This window comes from Morone saxatilis, unplaced genomic scaffold (genome assembly GCF_004916995.1).
Source record: "Morone saxatilis isolate NCDOM2014 unplaced genomic scaffold, NCSU_SB_2.0 Contig20, whole genome shotgun sequence".
Lineage (NCBI taxonomy): Eukaryota > Metazoa > Chordata > Actinopteri > Moronidae > Morone > Morone saxatilis.
In genome coordinates, this window is record NW_023339763.1 from 14,297,872 (window position 1) to 14,318,374 (window position 20,503).

The 20,503-nt window shown below is 40.0% G+C and overlaps 1 protein-coding gene across 4 annotated transcripts in view; it reads right to left on the reverse strand.

Annotated features, from left to right (window-relative positions):
- Nucleotides 1-20,503, reverse strand: part of LOC118332123 (pro-neuregulin-2, membrane-bound isoform-like) — a 70,498-nt gene that overhangs the window by 14,441 nt on the left and 35,554 nt on the right. For all 4 annotated transcript variants that reach the window (XM_035667280.1, XM_035667281.1, XM_035667278.1 and 1 more), the window contains exon 4: nucleotides 2,277-2,397. In XM_035667280.1, the coding sequence (XP_035523173.1) occupies nucleotides 2,277-2,397 (121 nt within the window). The remainder of the gene's footprint in view (nucleotides 1-2,276; nucleotides 2,398-20,503) is intronic.

Consider the following 20,503-nt stretch of genomic DNA (forward strand, 5'->3'; position numbering starts at 1 on the left):
GGTTTCACACAACACCTCCCAGGAGCACCATAACATTCAGCATTAAATTACTCATCCTGAGTGATGGTGTTTAACTGGGGGATAGCACCACCTAGACCAAGGAAACTTGGCTGAAAGATGAAAGAAATAACCTGTCACTACATAATTTAAAAATCAGATGAGTGTGCAACTATCCACTGTGGTGCAGCTGCAAACTCTATTATCACTCTTCTAGCTTTAGTTAAGAAATGGGGAAATACATCAATGTCATCATTCATTATAATTTGAGCAAAAATTCCTAACATTCAGGAGGTAAAAAATTATATTCAATTTGTATTCTACATAATGTATATACAGTAGACTTACACAGCCCACAGTCCCACAGAGATGATTTGGTAAAAGTTCCCAGTGCAAATTGTTCATAAAACAGTATTTGTTATGTTTTTCCGAAGGAATAATTCATTGAAGACTGCCAATGTATATTTTTTATAGAGCTTAAACCGTTAGTTGCTCAACTGCTCAGTTGTCTGACAGAAAATTAATCTGCGTCTAGTTTTACAATCCCCAACAATTCTCTGATTTCAGCTTCTCCAATGTGAGATTTGCTGATTTTTGCCTGTTTCCATCATTGAAACTTGGGATTATGGAGTGCTGGTCAGACAAAGAATAAATTAAAAGATTCATTAATTGACAGAGAAAAAACATTTATTGAAAACTTAATTGAAATGAATGATGACTAATGATCCTTTACTATTTTCACACATGCATAGCCATGTAGGTTAGGTATAGAATAGATTTTTAAGTGTCATGTGAATGTTTTTTTATGATTGAGCCTACACCTTTTTTTCTTTACAATTAATTTATGAGAAGGAAATCAGCAGAAAAGAGTAACTTTGGGTCATTTATTAACCTTACCTCTCCCCAAAACAAAGTTTATACCTCAAAGTGAGGGAGCTGGGCATGAAAGTAGGGCTAGCTGTCTGCAGGACTTGTTTAGCCAGTGAGTAATACCCACTGAAGCCTGGCCTATATTGAATGAGATGGCTATGGGGCAACAAATCCCTGCAGGCCTTCACTGCATTATCCAACTTTTCTGGACCCATGCCCCAGCCGTGAGTGAATTAGCTGCAGCAATTGAGTTATTGCTGCCTCCAATTTGTACACAGCGTATTGAACGGCTGTTGCAGCCATGTCCTCATTGCTTGTCGAGCATTCTTCCTTGGGCCAACTGGGCACAGGAGCCTCGCCAATGTTTCAGCTCTATATCAAACCATCCAAAGGACTTATGTTAGGATGACATATGGTCGAACAGAACATGCAACATAATATCTGACAACCATGGCAAGAGACAATGTATATATTTTGTGTTGGTTTTACTGGTTGCAGCAGTTACAGTAACAGCCTCTCACAGTGGTGCAAGAGGGCTGCAACTAACAATTATTTTCATTATCGATTACTCTGACAGTTATTTTTTTGATTAACTGATGTATCTTTTAGCCCACAAATGTCCATCGCAATTTCGAAAAGCAAACATGTTTTGCATTTTGCTTTAAAATGACTTCAATGATTAATCGATTATCAAATATCAACATTTTCGACTAATCGACTAAATGTGCCAGTGTTCTCAGAAACAAAGGAAAACCAGAAATAAGACCGAAATTGTATCTTTGAAAGGATCTCTCCTCATGAACATCGTTCTAAATAATGTTTCTTGACCTCAAGTCTAATACAAACTAAAGTGTAAATGTCAAAGAAAGAAAAAGGTTGTTTCTGCGATAATGTCAACCTGTTTTCTTCCTGAAAAGCTGAGATACATGGTTTCTCCAGTCCACTTTACACATGGTTTTTGATCCCCTCTGCCAAGGACCTCAAATGTAAGCAAGGATTCTATTTACCTCACTGGGGGCCTCTAACAGGCATAAATATTTGCTCACTACTAAACCAGTGACTCATGACATTTTGAAAAGGCTTTTAATGTGCAGCCCTCCTGTACACTAAACATGACTTAAAAGGATGAGCACAGCACCGCCTCACTCCATTATTAGTGTTAAAATACACAACAGGTGGGTAGTTAGGCAGACGGGCAACATTTCCCTGTGATGTGTTGCTGCTGCTGCTGCGGAAAGAAAGAACGGAAATCCAGTGCTATCAGGAAAATAAACAGCAGGATAAAAATGTGTAGTTAGGATGCTGAGGAACATTATGAGAGTAAAAACGTCACAAAATGAGTTTTCATTTGGAACAAAGAAGGCAGATGTGAAAATTTTGATGTGAAACCAAAAAACAAAGGAACTCACTTGCAGGAGAGCTGATTTATACCATGTATGAAGTAACAGTCGCCGCCATTCACACAGTAGGTCTTCTCTGTGTCGTTGCATCTTCTGGCGTGGCCTGAGCCTGGAGATAGCGTTGTGGTTACTGAGAGAAGACAAGGAAAGAAACCACATTACCACCAGTTATATTCATCTCAATCCTAATTCATCTTTTTGTGTAAATTTTATTCCTTTAATCCTCCTTTATTTGTCCCAGTAAGATGACTAAGGGGTGATTTAAAAATAAAATAAGGAGGCATCATGATACATGATCACGCAAAGGATTTTTATTTAATATCATCTCAGTTGTTATTTTTATCAGAATGATAGTCTCACATCTTGACAAGTATTCTCATCTTTGCTCAGATTACACACTTGTATTTCCACGAGAACTCTTAGTTTTCCATCCACAAATGTAATTGTGTCTCTAAGCAGTGTTGACACTATCTCAAGAAGTTCTATGAGCAAAGATAAATATTTCCCTGACATAGCGTAGGAGTTGTTTATGCGTTGATTCAGGTCCTTGGAATGGCCCAAAATGTCATGTATCTGCACTTAATCCCCCCGACTGAATAGATATAATATGTTTGGGATGAAGTCTGCTTATCAGGACGAAAGCAGGGATGTTTGAAGCAAGGGGAGTGCTGAGAGAGGTGCACAGTTGCAGGATTGGGCTTGAGAAGGGAGGAGTGTGCGTCGCATGTCAGATGCTGACACGTGATTGCAACTGTGTACCTGCTGTCAGACGCTATTAGCACCTTAGCAGAATATGACAGTTTGTTGGTAGGAATACAGAAGTTTCCAATTGGAAGACCTTTACAACTACATAGAGCTTCAGCTACAGTGGTCATGTCATGCAGAATGTTGTGACAAGAAATTGCACTAGGATTTGATTCAGCCGGGCGACTGTCTGACATATAGTAGGCTGTTTGCCACCAGGACTAGATTTCACAACTCCCATTTGTTGCACAGTTGGAGAACTCTGTGTTGTTCAGAAGCACACTTCTGGTTTAGCTGAAACAACAGAGGTAATTCCTGTGGTAGCTAGCAAAACAAAGCGAAAGGCTGACATCAGGCCGCACTTCACTTGCCAGTATAAATAAGTCAGCACTTTGCAAAAGTCCAAACACAATATTATAACAAAAATTAGAAATGTTTTGTTATTTTTCAGTAAATATAACTTATTACTAAAATAGGATGTTATTGCTCTGCAAAAGACTACTGGTGTTACTTTCGGGCTTTAAACATACGGTCCAGATAGGTCACTGGATATCAAAACCCTCCCAAAATCTCCCTTTCAGTGTTTCTGTATCGACATGTTTTCAGGTGTTTCTCATTCTCTGGTAGACATAAAGGTTTACAGTTACAAACATCCATCCAAAGAAGTCATAAATCTACTCCTGGTTTCTGAATCTGATGAGACGTGCTAATTAGAGTTGAGATTTATAACTGACCCTTTCATCTTTGGGAGTTAAAAAGGTAACATATGTAGGCTTAAGACATATGCTGTCATGTTATTGTTCTTTCGAAGTTCCCTAAAAATTATATAATGTTTCCAACATACCACAACAACCGTCAACTGTCACACAAAAATTTTCCCCATTTCCAGGTTCACCAGTTAATCAGAACTACCTCATCGACACACCTGACCTCTCCCTTGGAGTGCTGGCGTGTAAAACACCTCGTAAAAAACATCAAACAAAGCTGTCAGGAAGAAGGAACCTAAAAACATTGTAAAAAATAAAAAACCCTCCTACGCTCAAAATAGTGCAGTCTTGAACCGTAAAAACATGCAAGACAAAAGGCGGCAAAAACAGGCTGCATGAATCTTTATCTGGGGCAGCAGCCGATCCCAGAATGCACTGGTGGGAGGGAGGGGAACGTCCTGGACAGATCATCAGTCCTCTGCAGGGCGGGCTCCCACATAGACAATCACAGACACATAATCTCAAGTCCACCTGGCTTACATGTGGGTGGACTGCGGGTGAAAAACAGACGACCCGGAGAAAAACCCACACAAGGAGGTGGAAAACATGTAAACTTCACACAGAAAGGATCAAGGCTGATAAGTGACCCCTGTTCTGTGGTCAAAGTTTCTCGGCTACTGGTCACAACACATCCATTTCACTGTACTCACTTTTTTACTTCACCATTTTCGGTGAAAAAGATAACTCGAGACAACTTTTCGAGCATGTAGCTTAGTTTAAGTGATTATTGCCCCAAATTAGAGCATCGCAGAACCTCATAATGATACTCTGTACTTTGTTGTCATCAGAGGACTGCTACATAAACTCTTTGAACTCCTAACGTACTCTAATTGACCACAACCTACTTTTGTCTACTTTAGGCTCACAGATTCCTTTTTACAAGACAGCTCCATGGGCACTGATATCTGTATTAACATTTCTGTGAACCATTAAATATTCAGCGCGCGGCCATCTACACTCCCTTGGCCTGGTTTGCATGAAATTTCGGTTTCAAATGTTCCAGAAGCCCTTTAAGGTACAATACTTTCATTGGGGTATATAACTCTTTTTTCAGGCCCCATGAGCATGTATGAGTTTATCTTCTGAAAATTGGATGTCCACGGTAAGACCTCAACATCTTTGGCATTGGCGGATTAATCAAATTCTACTCCATCACTATAAAAAATGTTATCATCCTTTTTTGGATGATGACATATATCAATACATGATAAATATCTATGGCCTGAGAAGCACCAGTCTTGTTTTGATTTGCCATACAATTGAACACTGAAGCCAAGAGCCCACAGATCCCCCATCAGCAGATACAATTAATTTGCATAAATAACAAACATCACCTGCATGTATTCAAAAGCGGGCAGAGACACATTCTTGTGAACACTATTTTACCCTCAATGCAGTAAAAAAGATAAAAAAGTGAGTCTTCTTTGGACAATTCGCTGGTCTCTAAAGGAAGCCTCACACTCTGAAAGTCTCAATATTCAATATCTATATGTCTATAAGACATATAAGTCTATATTGTAAGTACCTGTACCCACTCACTTATGAATCTTGTCAACTGACATATCTGAAAAGATTCAGTAGCACTACAACAAAACAATGAAGGTATTTAAATAGCAGAAAAACCTTACATCTGTAATGTACTCTTGATAGAAACCTCAGCTGAATGCAGTATATATACATCATACATGTATAAATCCTTTCATATAAAGGTAACATTTTCTATAACTTCACTAAAATGATCATTTTAGATCTAAGCTAAGTGGAACCACAAACCTTTCAAAACACAAGATAATTTTTTTCCCACAACTCCCGCTTCCCGCTACACTCAACTAACTGCTGCAACATAGCTTTCAGTGGCTTCAAAGATGGCATCAATCCCAATACTAACAAAAACAATCCATTTGAGAACAGTTATTGGCCTGCAGTCATGAACTGACATCCAATCTATGATACAGAAAGTGTCCCAATTTTTTTCTCTCTTTCTTTTCTGTGCTGTCCTCCCTTCTTTACTCCCCCAGAGTAAGTAAAAGTTCTGCTTTCAGTATTTTGTACTTGTATAAACGTAGTCACAGTTCTTGCAGTCATTGTTACTTCATTCATGAATTCATTATAAAGTAAAAAACATTGACAACAAAAACATATAATGTGACTTGCATGACATGACAGGATACAAATTGTAATCTGCAGAGTAACCACAATGAATATAATATTTTATTGAATAAAATATTATATTCATCATATTTGTGGCTAGAGTCTAAGATGTGAACAGTCAGCGTAAGAAAACAGCAAGTACATTGTGGACACACTGAAAACCTGAAGGCACCGGGAATAATCAACAAGCAGAGATTCAACCATTCTGATTATTATGTCAAGGTTTAAAGTATGGCTGCTTTGATTCAAACAACTGGAGGCCAAAGCGGGGGGAAGTGCAACTAAACTGATGCACCGAGCATCTATAAATCAAACACATGCACCCACTTCAGGTTTTATAATGAACTTGTAAAACTTGACAAAAGTATGTTAAAACCTGCTGAGCAGTAGTAAAATATCCGGTCAGGACCTTGAGATGCCATGGACTTATAACTTCCATCTTCACCTGCAGCCAGCGATGGTGTCAGGCTGAACACCCACATACTCATAATAAATACCGTAACTAGCCACCGTATCTGTTTTCGCTAACAACCCATAGGTCAAGGTGAACTTAAGTGCATGTGTCGGCAGGGATTTAAAAAAAAAACTATTAATGTGTTTCAGTGTAGCAGCAACCGATTTTGATGGCATTCCTATCATAACATAGGCTTCTTTTTGGTTTAGTTTAGTAAATACGATCCATCCCTAACCTTAATCCAAGTGCTTTTTTCCCCCTATACATAACCACGCCAGGGTCTCTGTTTACACCTACCATACAAAAAAAACACCTCCCAACAATTTGCGTGTTGTACATAAATGCAGCACTACACTAGAAAATACTTTGCTCTGGAACATAATGAAGGCAGTAACTACATTTACCTTGAAAAAGTGGGAAGACAAATGATAAATTGTATATAAATGTAGTTACTGGCAGACAGGGTTGGACTGTGGCATTTATGGGATTTCAAATCCATTTGGCATAGCTGGATGGCCAAGAAATAACATAGAAGTTACAAAAATAGAGTTATCCATTGTTTGATTGGATTATGGCTTATCCAAGTGCCTCCTGGAGTTGGTCATATATGATGTAAATGTTGTGCTACTATATATAAGTAATGTTTGGCTAAACTAATGAACTATATTGTTTTACAAAGTCCTTATTCAAAATATTGTGTAATAAATTGTAAAACCATTTACTGATTGAAACATTTGCATATTTTAAGTTTTAACTCCTTCCTGTCACAATTTGAAAAAGTAACAACAGTTACAAGAGTTGTAGTGACCCATAAAGCTTCTTTTGGCCCCTTGACTTCAGTCTGACTGCACTTTAACATGACAAACGAAAAAGAATGACAGAAACACTGCAGATATCACTGGTGGCAGTTTTCTCACTTATTGAAAAACCCATACAAGGAGAGGTACATACAGCCCCTGTCCCAGTGATGAAACAAGAACAGTGTCTTCTTTCTGAGGTGATCTGGTTCAGCCAATACAGTGTTTACTCAGGCTGCACCACATGTTTACTCAAGATTAAAACTAATGACAAGGCCTAAAAATTTATTGACATGGTTAAAGATACACATAAACAACAGGGGAGCATCTCATTTAGGGTTGCATGATGTGGATAAGAAATTATAGTTAAATGATTGTACTGGTGTGGTTGTAATGTGGCTTACAAGATAACTTTTGACATGAGTTTGTGGGAATACATTTCCCCTGTAAAGGTGCGTAGACCTATGGTGATACAACTTATCTGCAAACATGTCAGTGTAGAAGCAGATCATATTTAACTATTATCCCATGACACACACAGGAAGAATGAACTGTTATCAAAGAGAGTAGCTGGTCTTTTCAACATTGTTGAGAGTTGGACATCAAACTGTTGAGTTTCATGTTTGATTTTTATGTTGTTTCAGAAGGAACCAGGGTTACATACATAACCACTGACTGCAATCTGTGATGAAAAAAAGTCATACAGTATATATCCTTTTTGTAATCTGTGTTTGACTGGTTAGCTGAGAGGCTTAGAATTGCTCAGTGGATAGTGCTCTTTGTCTTTAATTTGTTTTAGATGTTTAAGTGCATTTGTTTTAAATTGGTCAACTGTAGTATAAAGTAAGGGATAATCAATGTGATGACACAAGTTTTATATTCAGCTTTTGTATTATTTATCCAAGCATGTCATTGTAGGTGAATAGTGTCGAATCCTGATGGCTGATCTGAGGTGGACTCATTTGTAATTGTCCAGTAAGGCTGCTGTGAACACACCACAACAATGTCTGTTGACAGTTGGTATAATAACATGTGTAGTGAATGCTATACATGTTCATCATTGCCATGAAGAGCAGCTGCTCAGCCGGGTTGGGTGTCTAATAAAGAAAAAAACAACCTGGAGAAAGTACATTGCACATTTATTATATCAGTAAAATAAACTGAAAGCTGCAGTGTAATTCAAACAATGTTTTTTACAAACCAATCAAGACACATATTTTGTCACTTGAGAGCTCCTCTGTTCCACCTGCTCTAGTTAGTCCTGTCAACTGCAGGATTGTTTTCTCTATATATAATTAAGGGAAGGGCAACAGTGGGCAGCACTATTAACAAAAATAGCTTTGTCTATTTTGGAAATGAACAGTTTTGTTCTAACTCTTCCTTTTGTGTTATTTATTTTTTATTTTTATTGTCATACTCTTTCCAGACGCAGATATCTATCCCCAAGAGGCACGGTGGTAATGGAGAGGCTAAAAATGGTTTCTAAAACAGAGACCTTAGCCTGATCATAGCAATCTGGATGTTTCCTACTCGTCTTGCATTACAGTTAGAATGCATTTCGTCACTAAGAACAGATTCGAGTAACAGAGTGGACTCTGTTACATTCAAAATCTTTAGATGTAACAGAGAATCCATAAATATCCCGCAGCACAATCCCCCACCTCACAAAGGAGACCAGAGTTCAGGTGTATTCGTCAGGGTTGACTCTGCTTTCCTGGCTGGATGTTGGAGACAAATTCCTTTAACCCAAGGAGGAGGCTGGGCGTTCTGCTAAACAGAGTTCGTTTATCTGCACTTATGTGGCCATGGTTTAGTTAAGTTTGATTGGTTTTTTAACCTTAGGTTTCAACTTTCCTCGGTCCTGTAGCCCAGGGGCTGAATCTGAGTTGGAGTTGACGAGAGGTTTCCTCTAGGTTAGTGAGAGCCACAGTGTTTAGCCATCAGCCCTTGCCACTGACTTTGATTAATCCTTCATGGCCTAAGAACTGAAAAGAAAAGCTAGGGGTGCAAGCAGGACCATCTGGAAACCTTCATAAACATGCCTGTCTTTCCACGCTCTCCAAAGGATTCTAGGAAAATCGTAAAAATGAAAAGAGAGGTCCCCGTTGCACAGTTTTTTTTTCCTTTTGAGGCACCCAGTGCATATATGCAGCAAACACAAAAGCGCTCACGCAGAATCCTAGCCCTGCGCTGCACCTCACAACCCAGCCCAAAATGCTGAATTGTGTAACGAAATACATTTTCAACTGGCCTGTCTATGGTGCAGAGTTATATACATGTCCTCCTAATTTATGACAAATGTTGATAATTTACTGCAGCTTGGCTTAATCTTTTTCACTTCTGCACTGCAATTGAACAGAAAGCCATGTCGAAAGCATAAGACAAAATCTGATTCTGTGCAGGGAGAAAGCCAAGGCAGTTATTCAACCAGCGGTGGATCGGTTCCATCTGGACTTTGTTATGGCTTTGTGTTTTCACTCTTAAAAGCAATGTTATCAGGATAAAAAGTATAAATTATGAAGCCTATTTGGGAGTATGTCAGTGAGTGAGAACAGTGTGCAGACCGGGTCCATCTCTGACAACGCTACATTTCTGCAGTGAAGGTAGACAACGTAAAGTTAATCATAACATTAAGATACAATCTTGAACTCATCAGTCATGTAAATGTTTAATTATGTTACAAATATAAACTAACTTTTTATGACCTTGGATACATACAGAACTGTTTTAGTCATACATACATCTGACAAAAACATCTAATAAATACATATATAAACTATATAAAGGGCTAGTGGGGTAGGAGTGTGCCAACAGGTGGCAACATGCTGCAGTACCACACAGGACTTTCTTTCTTTTATCAGATCATGTAAATCATCACAATTCAAACAAGGAGAAAAATTAAACTCATCTCCATAAAAATCTGTTAAATAGGAAAGTGATAAATGTCTTAAGTACAGACCATTCAGCAGACACATAAAAAGGATGGTATCTGTAATAGCTCTGCCACCCAGACATGCTTTTCCACAAGTCAGTTTTATGTACCAGAAAAAAGCTTTGAGTGCCCCCTCCCCTCCCCTCCTGACTCTTGGCAGGGAATGTCTGACATGTCTCCTGTTACAGCTGGGACCAAGATCTTTTATCTCTATACTATAGACCAATTCATATTGCATGCATTCTTGCTACACTTGGGTGGACTGCATTATGTTCCTTTCTGTAATTCTGAAAGGATTGCCTATTGTAGAGGGGATGAATAAATAAGATAAACAGATAAGGAAACAGGACAAAAGACTAAATTGATGACTGAAAAAGTAAAAAAAAAAAAAAAAAGTAAAGTTGTTGACAGCTGGGTCTGATGTGGTGAAAAAGGATGTGCAGTGACGGTTAAGATTATGCATGCATGAAAGAAAAGATAACAGACATTGTTTGTGTTTTTTTAGCTATTTATGTTGTGGGAGTAGTGGTATTGAATAGTGGTATTATAGTTCAATAGAAAGTGGAGCCGGAGACAAATTATAATAACAAAACAAATAAATGCCTGGACCTTGCTTGCACACTTTGAATTTCTACAAGGAGGATCTGCTACATGTAAACATTTGCTTTTATATTTATGAAAGATTGATTCTTTGTTATTTGAATTTTGTTAATTACACACAATCCATGTTTTCATTTTCAGATTTAGAACCACAACATATTTTGACAGGAGCTCAAGTCCAGACAAATGTAGGAGCAATAAAAGAAAGAAAGAAAAAAAACTGAAACAAATGTGAAGAAAGGCAAAAAAAGATGGATACAGAAGTAATGCAGGGAAGAGGAGGGATCTTAAGTTGGAAAATATTTCTGCTTGCCAAAGCCAACAAAAAACAAGCACGCACCTACTTCCACACACAGTATAGGCACACCCAATCAATGGCAATATCCAGCATCTGTGTCTTCAAGCATTTTGTACAGAGTTCAAAGTGAGCGAAAGAGATTTCATGTCAAATTCCCAAAGGAAAGGAATTAAATTACTATTTACTGTGGGTAGGACGCACCAAAGAACCCATTATGAATAAGAGTGCACTTAAAAGCTTTTTTTTCAATAGAAAATTATCCACAATTCAAACACCTTCAGTATGAAACAGGAATGTTTAGAAATGAACAAAATGGAGCTTGCCACGAACATTAATCTACCACCCACTCTTCAGCAAGACTGCCACTGCCACAACCAGTGTGTCTTCTTTTATATTCTTGTCTCCTATTACCATTTTTCAGTCACATAGCTGATATGCCTGGTCTTGCCTGCCTCAATCGTCTCAACACTGAAGTGAAATCAAAGAGCAGCCCAGTGTGTGATTGCACAACAGCCGCTCATGCACTGCAAAGAAGCAAAGTACGCTCAGGAAGGGCAGGGTATGGTGCGGGGGCATAAACGGGTGCTGGTATCGGCACCGGCGGGCACCAGAATGTGTGCAGCCGGCAACAAAGTGACACATGACGTTTTCCACGGCACAGTTCCAGACAGGGCTGTTCTCTGCTCTGTCTTTTCAGAAGCAGCTAAGGCTCAGTGCGGCGTTCTGAGGATGCCTGTTGCTTTCATTTTCCCACTCTGACCTGAGAAGCTATTGTTTACTGCATCCTTGTGCTTGCATCTTTCCCAACTAGTAAGTATGGCCCGGTGTTACAATGTCAGGCAGGCTAGCTCAGGCGATGTGACCGAACTGAACCTGAACCCGAACATAATTTCAAAATTTTTGTCAGAACCTGGCCAGGCTAGTATGCTTAGCTGCCAAACACTCAAATCAGGGGAACATCCACTGCATCTTAGACATATGGTCACCCACTCAACCTGGCGCCATCTTTTGTCTAAACTCACCAGACAGACAGCCATACTGGTGGTAAATGTCAGAGGAGCAAATTTGTGACTTGAACGTGACACATTTTAACTCGAGGGCCAGGAGGAATAATCTTTAAAAAATATACTTTTCTGTTTCTTCAGCATCTGCTGCTGAAGTGCCATTTAGCAAGACATTTGCTCAGCTGAAGCAGCTCAGTGACCAATAACAGGGCATGTCTCCCACTACATTTAAATCTGGATAAAATGTAATATTTGAGTGCTGAAAAAGGGCCTACATCCTTACTATGTTTATGTTGTGTGGTACTGTTTCACTACTGCAGAAGGATTTACTGTGGGGATGTACAAAGGCTTTGTATTTAAATGTGAACTACTTGTAAAACTGTTGTTGAATTGTGCTTGAAAACAAACAAAATGTGCTTTATAGATTAATTGAATGATATATGTGTTGCGTTGAACTGAATACATTTAGAGATTTACAGTGGGAGCGATGTTTGGGTTAATAATGGTCTCCGACAGATGAAGGTAGTCTGTGTACATTTGGATGTTATTCGGGCTCAAAACACTTTTCTGAAATTGGTTATGAGACAGAATTTGTGTGAGCTCCTCAGTCAGTCACATGATACTGTGAAACTAGGATTTTGGTCGGGAAACCCATAAAACCTGTTCGCTTCTTTGTCGGCAAGTGGGTCCGAATGCTGATGAAAACCTGATCATTTATTTCACTGTGGCTTTCACTTTCCGTTTCAGTTCAAAGTCTCAGTTTGTTGTTGGAGCAGCTAATAACAGCAAAGCCCGGAAAAACTATCTGTAAAAACTGGGCGGAATTTCTAAAAAAGGTTTTGTATATCATAACCTATTGTAGCCTTTAGCCTATTTTAATGGCATTTGATTCACTATATTCTCAACATATACAGTTTCCTACAAGATCTCTTGGACAGATTTCTGTTTGCTTCCCCCTTAAAAATCTGATTTGTCTAACAGGATACAAAAGTTAGGACACTAGAGAGAGTAGCTGATTTGGAAAAGAAAGAACTCTTTGGTAGGTTCAGTGAGCAGTGACAGCCAGCCCAGGCAGCAAAGACAAACCTATGGAAACTTAATTTACAACCATATATTGCCAATAATGTAAAAATAGCATCGCAAAGTGATTCTAGATAATTATCCTTTTAAAAGGACAAAATCGGAGGTATCCACATTTCCCCGTTGCCCTTCATTTTCAACAGCTGGCCCTCATTTCTGAGTAAGGGCAGACTTTGTAACTGTGTACCAGATACAGAAGACCATATACCACAGCTCCATATTTGGGTCTTGTGCTCACAGCTACAGTAGTGGCCAGCTGCTAGGACCAAAGGTTTTCCCTCTGCAATTCCCCGAAAGCACACAGTCTGTGCTTGTGTTTGTGTGTGTGTGTGCTGCAGCCCTCCTTCACTCATATACACACACCACCCACACTCGCTGTACGTCCTGAAAAACGGGCAACGGAGCACTGCTGTTTTGTTAGGCTGCCGGCCCTCTGTATATTAAAGGATGAGTTCACTATGAGTGTATCAGTGATGAAAGTGAGTGTGAAATGGCTTCCACGCTGCTGACGGTAACTCCGAATACCCCGCTACTCATGCAGAATCCCCCCAGAAAGAACTTACTCACCCCAAGCAAGGCATGATGAATACAGTTGCAAAATCACCAACAAAAGGAAGCAGCATGATGGAGTAATGGGAGGTTGAGGATGAGAGACAGCTGTGGCAACCAAACTATAGTACTACGCTCGTGAGCTTTAAGCAAAGGAATGGTAAGTATATGTTCCTCTTGTGCTCAAAGAAAACTTAAGTTTGAAGACACCCAGGATTGCTCACATCCAATTCGAGAAAATGTAAACTAAAAGAAGGAGCAAGGAGTTTGTTTGATGTGAGTGAACAATAGTTTTAAGTATACTTGAGCTGTTCACTTAACTTCCAAGCAACTGCAAATTATTACTGATCCACTACAAGTGAGCCTTTATGACGCAGTGAATCATTTTTAGGCAATGATCCTTCCCTCTTTGAACATATTAACAAACACACAGTGCTTGTTAGTCATCTGGCACAGAAATATTGCACAGTCACCCACAGTTGGGGGTCACCATCAGGGAAAGACCACCAGGACAGCTGAGGGGGCCTGAAAGGGAATCTTTTATTATGCTATTAAATTAAGTCTCAGATAAGTTTGGTCCTGGGCCCTGGAAGAGTTAACAAAGCCCTGCACACAGCAAAAACCTCATGCCACCTCCTGCTCACATCACTCAGCTCTTCAAGTGTAACAGCTGCTTCCTTTCACACACATAGCAATATCCTCACTCATTCACACTGAGGGCTTAACTGTCCCACATAACACAGTGAGATTACTGGATATCCTAAGAAGTGGGATGCGTTGTGATTTTCAATAACTTAGTTGTTTTTGCAAAGATTTGATTGAGGGCGCCCACTTATCACATTGGATCGATGGGATTAGAGTGAATCAAGAGAGCAAGCAGAACATAATGATGCTTTGAGAAACTTTTCTAAGTGGCTTTATTAAAACATCTTTTGCTCGTTTTTCTTTGATTTCAATAATGATAGGATTACACAGCTGCCTCTTCTCCAACACATTAGCACATACATGTCAAAGCCAATAACTCATACCATGCATAGCGCTTGTCAAAAAAGCAATGAATAACTTACATATTAGGGAGCTGATTTATGTTTTATGTGTCAGACACTTAACATTACTTTTCCTCAAACACATTAACTTGAGTTGAAATACTGCTCAGCAAACTGGGCTCCCATTTCCATGGCAGAAAACACATAAATACATCTGAAAATGTACGTAGTCTGAATCTAGTAAAAGGGGTTTACAAATGCGGCACGTAGTGTTGCCAAATATAATTATCACACACGATCAAAACAAACATGCCCATGCTTAAATGCCTAAGAAAATATGTACACCTAGATGCCAAAAGAGCAGACAAAACATAGGAGGTGTCTCTTTCCTTACAGGCATTACGCACAACAAATTTCTGTTGAAGTATCCTATTAGTTGCTCATTAATCATCATGAATCTCTATTTCTCTTTGATTTATCATTCCTTTGGATGATATTTAAAGCGAACGGTTCAAGTCCTCGTCAGTCCTGTTCCGTATGTATACACTGAACCCATTTGCAACATCTCATGCTGTGCCCTAATGGCTCAGTGATGCTTGCCCGACCGCATGATGTGTGCTTACGATGCTGTGGGTGTTCATCCGCTCGTGACATAAACTCTTCCATTTACTCTGGATCTTCCCACTGTACCGGATGCTGCCCACTAATACAGAAAGGCCCTGACAATAAACAAAAACAACATGCAGTGTGGGAGAAGTGACGATTTAGTGACTGCCTCTGGAACTAAACATCACTGTGGGTGAACTTCAAAACCAGGCCCTAACTCTGACACACTCCAGCTGCCGTGAGGTAAGCAGTGATGTCAGACACAATAACAACCTCTTTTCTGTTGATAAAAGTTCAGCAAGGACTGTAAAAATAGTTAATTGATTATTTTTTGCTTAGATATTGTTCATTTAACATTTTTACACTGGGGTTATCATCAACTTTTTCATTTTCTTGCTTGTGCTGTGGGAAGCTGGTGTACACACGAACAGTTTTTTTTTTTCAAAAGGATAGAGCCCCATATATTGTGATTTTTTATATATGTATATACCTATGGGATTACTTCTTTTGTACATTTTCCTGTAGGCTGTGGAGATAAAGGTGACCACAACTTGCTTTGTTGTTTTGCTCCCCAATGCCAAGCTCAGGATCAATTCCTTGCGCCATTGGCACACATTCAGCATCATTTTAAAACCACAATGTCTGTCTGCGCCTTTTAGAAAGCAAATACCCTATCCCAAAATCTGAATCCTGATGTTGTGGTCAATCCTGCCAACTGACAAGACCTGAGATTCTGGTGCAATCGGACAGGCCACCTCGGAAGAATGCCTGTCCAGACCCCAGGACTGAGGATAATTTTAAAAAAGTGGGCATGACTAATAGCACAGCGGCTTGATCCACAGAACTCGACAAGCTGTTCTCCAGTGGGCTGTAAATACAGAATGCTTGGCAGATGTGGAGGCCTGCTCCTCTCAGACATGGCTGCTGCTGCTGCTGCTTACCCACACCAATCAATAGAATTGACTGGTGTACAGATACTCCACATTCGGCCACGACCACAACTAACTTCCTTTAGCGTCATTAGAGATGAGTTTATCTTGTCGCCTGCGTAGTAAGAGTGAGTAAGTTTTGTTTTTACACTGACTACATAGGAACATAGAAGGAGCAAAGGAAGTTGTTGTTTATCCAGTTCAAAGTAGTACTTACTGTAATGTTTCACTTACGTAGAAGAGATATGAAACCTTACTGGAATAAAACAGAAAAAGCTGTGAGTGTTTTTTTTTAGTCTGGTGTTTATTTGTGTTAGGCCATGTTCTCTGTAACATTTAACAGCTAAAAGGGTTACTGAATCATACTGTGCAAACATTCGTCAAAGTGTATCATAACATCTTTTTATGCTTTTTCTCTTGCGTGTCTCCATCTTGAGAACTGCAAGGAATGAACCCAAATTTAGGACATTAAACGTGACGTCTATACTGTCTATAGTCTAGAGTGACAAGTGGCCTCTAAAAGCCATGTTTTCCACTACAGCTATACAAAAATAACTGCAGCAGAAGTTGGTTTAAATTATCATAATAATAAAATCAATCTTTCACTCAAAATGTAGGCCCATGCTGCCTCTCCTTAACAACTAAGCTTGATTTGAAATAGTAAAATAAATGGTTATAGACGCTTTGTAGCTGTTTCTTCTGAAGGCAACAAGTACGTGCAGCCCAATTTCATGACATTTTTGGTAATATCTGATTGATGAGTTTACTGTTTATTAAAAGTGCAAAATGTTCTGATTCTTTATCACTTTCAGATGTTTTTCTGCTGTCGGTTTGGTTTTCTGGCATACTGTAGGTCCCTCGATAGAGCGACACAGTGGCGCTACCAATCAGAACCATCCTTTTATCCGTTAAAGGTATGCATCAACAAGTCATTTTTAATTGAAAAAATGATTTTTCTGTAGTCGAATAACTGTATATGAGTTCAGCTTCCTGCAGTGGCCTGAAGTCAGATTCAGCATGTATGGGATGTGATGGAACGAACCATTTGTAAGAAACAGCCGACCAACCTTGTAAAATCTGTATCTCAACAAACTGAACACACCGTGATGTAGCAGAGATGCTAAAGTGATGTTTTGTCCCCTCAGTTGTAAAAGTTATAAGGTCATTTTAAGTTTTGTGACAGAGGGGGGCTGTGTTTGGCTTCAGGATGGGGAGTGAAAACATGTAAAGGTATGTGCACATGTGTGCGTGTGTATAGGTGTGTGTGTCTGTGTGTGTGTGTGTGTGGGCCTGCGTGCATGCATGCGCGAAATTGTTGCTGGTGGGCCCCAGCATGACTGCCGAGGTTGGAGCAATCATATGTTCAGCTGTGATTTCCATCAACACATTCCTGGACGCTCACACACTCTCTCAGTGGAGCTGTGCACAGCACCCCCCAAGGATGTGACCTGCAGCCTGCAGACACATGGCTGCCTCACAAGCGCTTATCACAACACAGCAGCCTGTAGGATAATGGGAGGCCTTAATCTGAAGCCACGTGGAGCCAAGCAAACTTTGACTAGTGTTGCTCCTTCACACTGGCCTTATAGAAAACAGTCGATGATATACTACACCATTCTTCAGAAGGCCAGCAGGTCTTACCATGCCAGACTGATTACAGGGTAGAGGTCAGACCAAATGGACAACAAATGGTCCCTGGTCCTCTACACTGGGGGTTGGGCATAAGGCTGAAAACACCACTCTGGAAAAGGCAGCAATTGTTACAGAAACTGCTAAAAGGACATATGATATTCCACTAGGAGAAACACACACACACACAAACACATGCTGTATGCATTCTGTCACAATGCCAGAGTTGGCAAAATACAAACAATAAAATATGGAGGAAAGTCTTGTGGATTCAGAAAAGAATGTCAGAATTGCTCCACTGATTGATCCCATGTTTCTCCTGAGCAGCTAAAATGCAACCATGGAGAAGAAGAGAGAATTAAATGAGTCTTAAGGCTAAAACATGAACAACAAGCATCTTAAAACATTCAACTCAGCAGAACATCCAACCATCTGTGCTGAATAATTATACAGCAACTGGCACTCAATCAGCTGACAGTGTGTGTTTCTCTTCTACTGGTCAAACAAAAAGACATGAGTAAAATCCCCACACAGGTCCAATCATTCAATGTTATTGGCAAAACTGCATGGCTGGCATGAAGCCATAACGTACTGCGTGCTTTAAAATGCAAGAGGGATTCACTTTGAGTTTAGGTTCAGCCTTGAACACACTGCTTATTTTTTCCCGCCCAAGGCAATTTGCACACCATGCTCCACATCTCGGCTCAGAGTTACAAGGGTGTTGCATTTGTCTTGCTACACAAATATTGATATGGGTCGGCTGGGCTGAGTAATGACCAGCTGTTATGTGTAGTAGTATCAATAATGAGCGTTTGTATGTTTTTGTTTTTTACGAGTGGCAGTTATTCTTACCTTCCACGTTTATCCTTTGTAATAATTTGAGCTATCACTTTTTTAGTTTTGGAATGTTCAGGCAACTCCTATTTAATCACACCTCAAGGCTAAGTGTCAGGTTTGTCATGTATATCAACTTAAGTAAATGTTCAAACTTGCTGATAATAATGTTCTGCTATTGTTTGACAGAACTGACATTCAGTACACGGAAATATTGTTTCCCTGTTTAAAAACCAAGCAACAATCCACAACATTTCAAAAGCATTCATGCAGAAATCCCCTCTCCCCCAAACATAAAGTGAAAAATAAATAAAATGTATTTAAAAAATAATATTAATCAGTCATCACTTCCATCCTCCACCTCACACACACAATGAGTCAAATCAATTATTGGCACAGTGCAGAAGTATGCGTGAACTGCTGAGCTTGTGGTGGCCTGTATTCACCATGTGGTGGAGCTGAGTGATGGTTTCCCAAAGTCTGCCTTCACCAGAACAGACAGCAGGCAGGAACAGCCATGTGCTACATTCTGTCTCACTGTGAGGGTTGAATGATCCGCTCCTGTGCCGAGCTGCTGTTTGACTTTATCACCTGTGATCGTTAGCTTTCACTTTTCACATTTCTAATGACCGCATTTTCCCTCACAGACTCCACACTGATAAAGCCGGTTCCAGCTGTGTTAGCGTGCTTGCATGCCAGATACTGTGAGTGGTGCAGCACAGGTAGAAAAAGCCATGCTCTAGCACCTGACTGTAGACATCAGATACAGTAGGAAAGTACCCCCGGACAAGGCTAGCAAGCGCTAACTGCATTCTAAAATGGGTGTGAAAGTCTCCTCTGCAACACAGCAGGCTCTTGTCTTCCTTCTCTTCATACTTTTCTCTCCCTCACTGTCCGTCTTTCTTTCCTCTAGCTGTATCCCTTTCTCACTCTCTCCGCTAATGTCTTTGTCTGCTTCCTGTCATGCATTCCCTCATTTTGTAATTTTTCCCCCCTTTATTCACGCTCTCTTCTCTTTTTTTTGCTCTCTCTGTCCATCTACATCTGCACCCCTCCCCTTGCACTCCCTCCCTAGAAGGCACACATACACAGATAATACTGCGGCTACATGCTGCTTCGGAAACATACTGCAGCAGGCAAGCATACTCTACTGCAGCCCTTTAACACAATAGCCATTTCTCTTATGACCTTAGGCTGAAAGCAGCTCTTGGTCTACGTGAATCATTGGTGCTTTACATAAAAAACCATGCAAACAGCACATGTGCCTCAAACAGATGTTTTTAAATCCAACCTGTTTCATCGCCATAGAAAGCTCTTTATTGTCACAAACATTCTGTGTCTTTTTTCCCCCCCAACATCCGCTAATTTCAGCCTTTCATCAGCATATGATAATCACAGCAACATGCACTCTGCGCTGCCGTTTCCTTTTATTGACGTATGTAGTTTCAGCGGAGTCCTTCCCCTGCCTATGGACATACCACCCCTGATTCGCCCTGTCTTGCCTTCTTCCCCTGAAGCATGACGGAACTAGGCGTGCTGTTGTAACACAATGGGACTTTTTATTGAACAGCGAACAAACACATTCGCACATGCACAAAACAAAAACACACAGAGACAGACATCTGATGATCATGGCACATGATAGGACATACAGTGATGCCATTGTTTGAGCATCCACGAGTGATTTAAGGAAATTTCAGTGCTGACAGACAGACAGGCAAAGAACATACATGATGCATTTACACAATCGCATGCACCACAATGTGCAAATGTGGTTGAGATTCAAGGCAATGGGCACAAATATACACGTGTTTTAACATCAGTTTTAACTACTAGCATATTTTGCGCCAGATGTAGGGATATCATGTTTTACTTG